Source organism: Quercus suber, unplaced genomic scaffold, assembly GCF_002906115.3.
Source record: "Quercus suber isolate HL8 unplaced genomic scaffold, Cork oak 2.0 scaffold_393, whole genome shotgun sequence".
NCBI lineage: Eukaryota > Viridiplantae > Streptophyta > Magnoliopsida > Fagales > Fagaceae > Quercus > Quercus suber.
The window spans coordinates 146,121-149,529 of record NW_027069845.1 but is presented as its reverse complement, the minus strand read 5'-3'; the positions used below and the strand labels follow the sequence as shown (position 1 = coordinate 149,529).

At 33.8% G+C, this 3,409-nt stretch overlaps 1 protein-coding gene across 1 annotated transcript; it reads right to left on the bottom strand.

The window, feature by feature from the left end:
* Positions 1-915: 915 nt before the first annotated feature.
* Positions 916-3,075, bottom strand: LOC112001024 (subtilisin-like protease SBT3.6). Its single transcript, XM_065761045.1, has 5 exons — positions 2,778-3,075; positions 2,547-2,638; positions 1,609-1,706; positions 1,349-1,504; positions 916-1,273 (listed from the first exon to the last, which is right to left on the bottom strand). Exons 1-5 carry the CDS (start codon positions 2,865-2,867, stop codon positions 1,140-1,142), a joined length of 570 nt encoding a protein of 189 aa, XP_065617117.1. The 5' UTR covers positions 2,868-3,075; the 3' UTR covers positions 916-1,139.
* Positions 3,076-3,409: the final 334 nt, after the last annotated feature.

Below are 3,409 nucleotides of genomic sequence, written 5' to 3'. Positions count from 1 at the left end.
TACACAAATCTATGATGATATCTAGACTCACTGTAGATTTTGCCTAGCGATGCACCGATGGATTTGTTTAATCATAAGGGGATATGTTTCATTTGCTTTATGGAAACAGTGGTCATAGTGTTCATTAATTAGGTTCATGGTGCATGCACTTTTTTTGGCTGAATATATAGGTTCATGGTGCACTTATAACTTTCATCTAAGCTTAACATTATTCCTTTGGGTGACCGCAGTGTCTTTTCTCAGCTACCACCACCAACACAATTGAACGAGAGTGTAGGAGAAGTTGACTGCCATAAGAGAATATAAGAAAAACAGAAGGAAGATAGAAAGAAAAGAAAGTGATTATTAATAAATAATTTAGTAGATTTAGAAAATTTATTGAATACTTGTTTTGTTTTGTTTATTTGTTTGTTTTTTTAGTATTTTAAGAGTGAAAAAAATTAAAATTAAAACTATGCTGGTTTGGGGATCACTTACCAATTGATGGAGTAAACTGACAAACTGAAAAATATCAAAACTTTAGAGATGAAATTAAAATTGACACACTTAGGGGTATACTTCATAATTGAGCTTAAATTTTAGACTAATATATATTTTTTGCGATCAGATTACTAACTAAAATGGTTGACAAAGCTAATATGAAAACGAAAACAAATACAAAGGGTTTAAATGAAAATATTGAAACATAAATAGTCAAAATAAAAATAACCTCAAATTTTAAGGTAAAAAGTATACTTTCCAGTAAAGAAATGTACATTAATCTAATTTTATTAAGATACATGCCTTATAATATTGGGTTAGGTTTAAAAACATGTATTTCTACTTAAGGACTAAAGACTAATTATTAGCAATTCTTCTTCTAAAAAAAAAAAAAAATTATTAGTTATTCAAAGTAAGGGAGTTTGTCGGTTTGATTGGATGCTAACAAAATTGTGGTACATTTTAATAATTTCATCAACTAAATTAGACCAAGTCAGTGCTCCAAACTACATTGTCATTTACCTTGATTGCTAGAATGATCTTACAATTATCTAACCAAATTTGAGTTTTCTTCTCAAAAGTAGTGATAGAATAATATATTGATTCTGTTAATATGACAATGATTTAATCAGAAAGAATACTTTAAGAAGACAAAAAGACTAAAATATCAAGCGAATAAACCTGTTACAGTGGGATTGATTGAACTTCTCTCCTGTTTGGCATATGCCTTTCCAATGAGATGGAACCTTCCCCATTCCCTCATCTTTGAAGCTTTCAGACTCGGGCCAGATTCCTGTTCAACAAAATAAGCACAAATAAAGCCTGATCCTGTATTGTCTACAAGAATATGCAGCATTTCCACACTAACCTGTGTCAAAGACACCAATAATAATCCCATTTCCCGAATGACTCATTGAAAGAATTCCATTTGGAATTTGAGGCTTTACTTGGAGAAAATCCCAACTTCTAGTTGTCTGCAGACTAAGAACTCGGTTTGGTACAACACTAACAACTCCTGGGAAATCTGAATTGTATCATGAAAAGGGACAATATCAACTACAAGCACTTGTTTGCAAAGCTCAAGTCTAATAAGAAAACAGAGTTCACAGTTCACCAACATTGTAACACCTGCAATAAGCTTGGCTTGTGACTCAGTTAAAACTGCAGCAAACCCCGAAAAGCCATGTTTGTAGCTGTACAAAATCGACTCCTTGGCAGCTTCATGACTGTCAAATTGATATCACAAGCTCTTACTTCATTGTTGTTATCATAATTATGTTCCAGTCACATACCTTTAGAAGCAACAAAAGTGGAAAATGCATTTGATGCACATAAAACTGTAGGAAACAATCAACACAACAGCCAAATACACAAACTTTACATCTGCACACACAGATTTGTTTGCTACTTAGCCCTATGTGACATAACCTTCGCCATTGCTACGACCACCGCTAATGCCACTGCATGTTTTTAAAATCCAAATACAACCTCTACCTACCAGCATGACCAACTATATCACCAAAGATACCATGATACCTACCTACTCTAATACATTGATTAATTACCACTAATCCCAAAAGCTGAAATTATTAGGGAAGTGCGAACTTAATCATTTAACCATTATTGTATTGGTGTGTGTGTATTTCCGACATATTCCAACAGGTATACTTCATTGATTACAACACTCAAATCTTCTTTCTTTCACATAAGAAACTCTTCTTCTTTCTTTTTGCCAAAACATAAGGACGTATTGAAACAAAAATGACAGAAGCTTATTTTTGTTGATAATTTGATAGTTACAATGAGAGTGGAGGAATTTGAATCCTAAACTTCTTCATTAGAAACATCAGGAAGTGCTAGTTGAGCTTAAAAGGGAAAGGTTTTCCAGCATGCATAAAAATGCATGCTGACAAAGAGAATATGATAAATTTAACAGCAGTTAATAATTAAAGATGCAAGTAGTCAGAGCACAGAAATTAATTTATAGCCGTTTTAAATTTTACTGAAACACATAAAAATTAAAAAAATTTGAATGAATGCTGACTAAAGGAAATTAGAACTGAAACCTTCCAAGTATATTTGATAGAATCTCATGGTGGGAGTCTTGAACGAGTTCAGGTTCATTATGCTGTCTCTCTCCCATATACACAATGTGAACCTGCCAAGAGCATAGAAAAATACAAACCCACCACCAAACAAATTGATCAAAGAAACTAAATCAACAAAAAAAAAAAAAAAAAAAAAAAAAAAAAAAAACAGAACAACCACCACATATAATTAAGAAAACTCAAACTCACATTGGATGAAGCAAGTGTTACAAGGAGCAAAGGCTGTAGTTGCATAACATGAACAAAGAAAATGATACTATGAATCCAAAGAGAAGCCATGACTTGAGAGACCTGAACTCAAAATTTTAACTCACTCACTGACTCTTATATATTAGCTATAAATGGGGCCCATAGGGATTTAGTTGCTCCACTCTGGTACAGCGGAAGAAGGCACTTGCATTAAAGGCTGTGTTTATTACGCACCAACTTATCAACACGCATGTTTTAAACTGAAATCGTGACTCGCAATTTCAGTTTAAAAACGCGTACAAGTATATGTGTGAAAGAGTCATTTCCCTTGCATTAAACACCAAGATTGTTGTGCCATAAATGTGTGTACCTACATAATTAGCTTGTGGAGGTTCTGTTACCGTTTGGTTAAAGGTAAAAGCTGGTGGACCATTGACATTGACTCATTGAGTGAGTGAGAGAAAGAGAGAAAGACTTGTCTGCTCGGATGTCTTATCGTGGGGACGCGATCCTAGGGGTTGACTGTAATTTCATAAAAAAATGAGACAATACTAAGTGGTGAGGTGAGGTCAATTCCCTCTGGCCGGAACTGTCGGATTCATATTTCGTATTTGTGTTCATTATGTGTGGCT

Coding starts and splice junctions, on each gene's coding strand:
- LOC112001024 (XM_065761045.1), bottom strand. CDS start 2,867: ATGGCTTCTCTTTGGATTCATAGTATCATTTTCTTTGTTCATGTTATG. Junction 1,707..2,546: donor CTATCAAATATACTTGGAAG/GTTTCAGTTCTA, acceptor TCAATTTGACAG/TCATGAAGCTGCCAAGGAGT. Junction 1,505..1,608: donor ACAAGCCAAGCTTATTGCAG/GTGTTACAATGT, acceptor GATACAATTCAG/ATTTCCCAGGAGTTGTTAGT.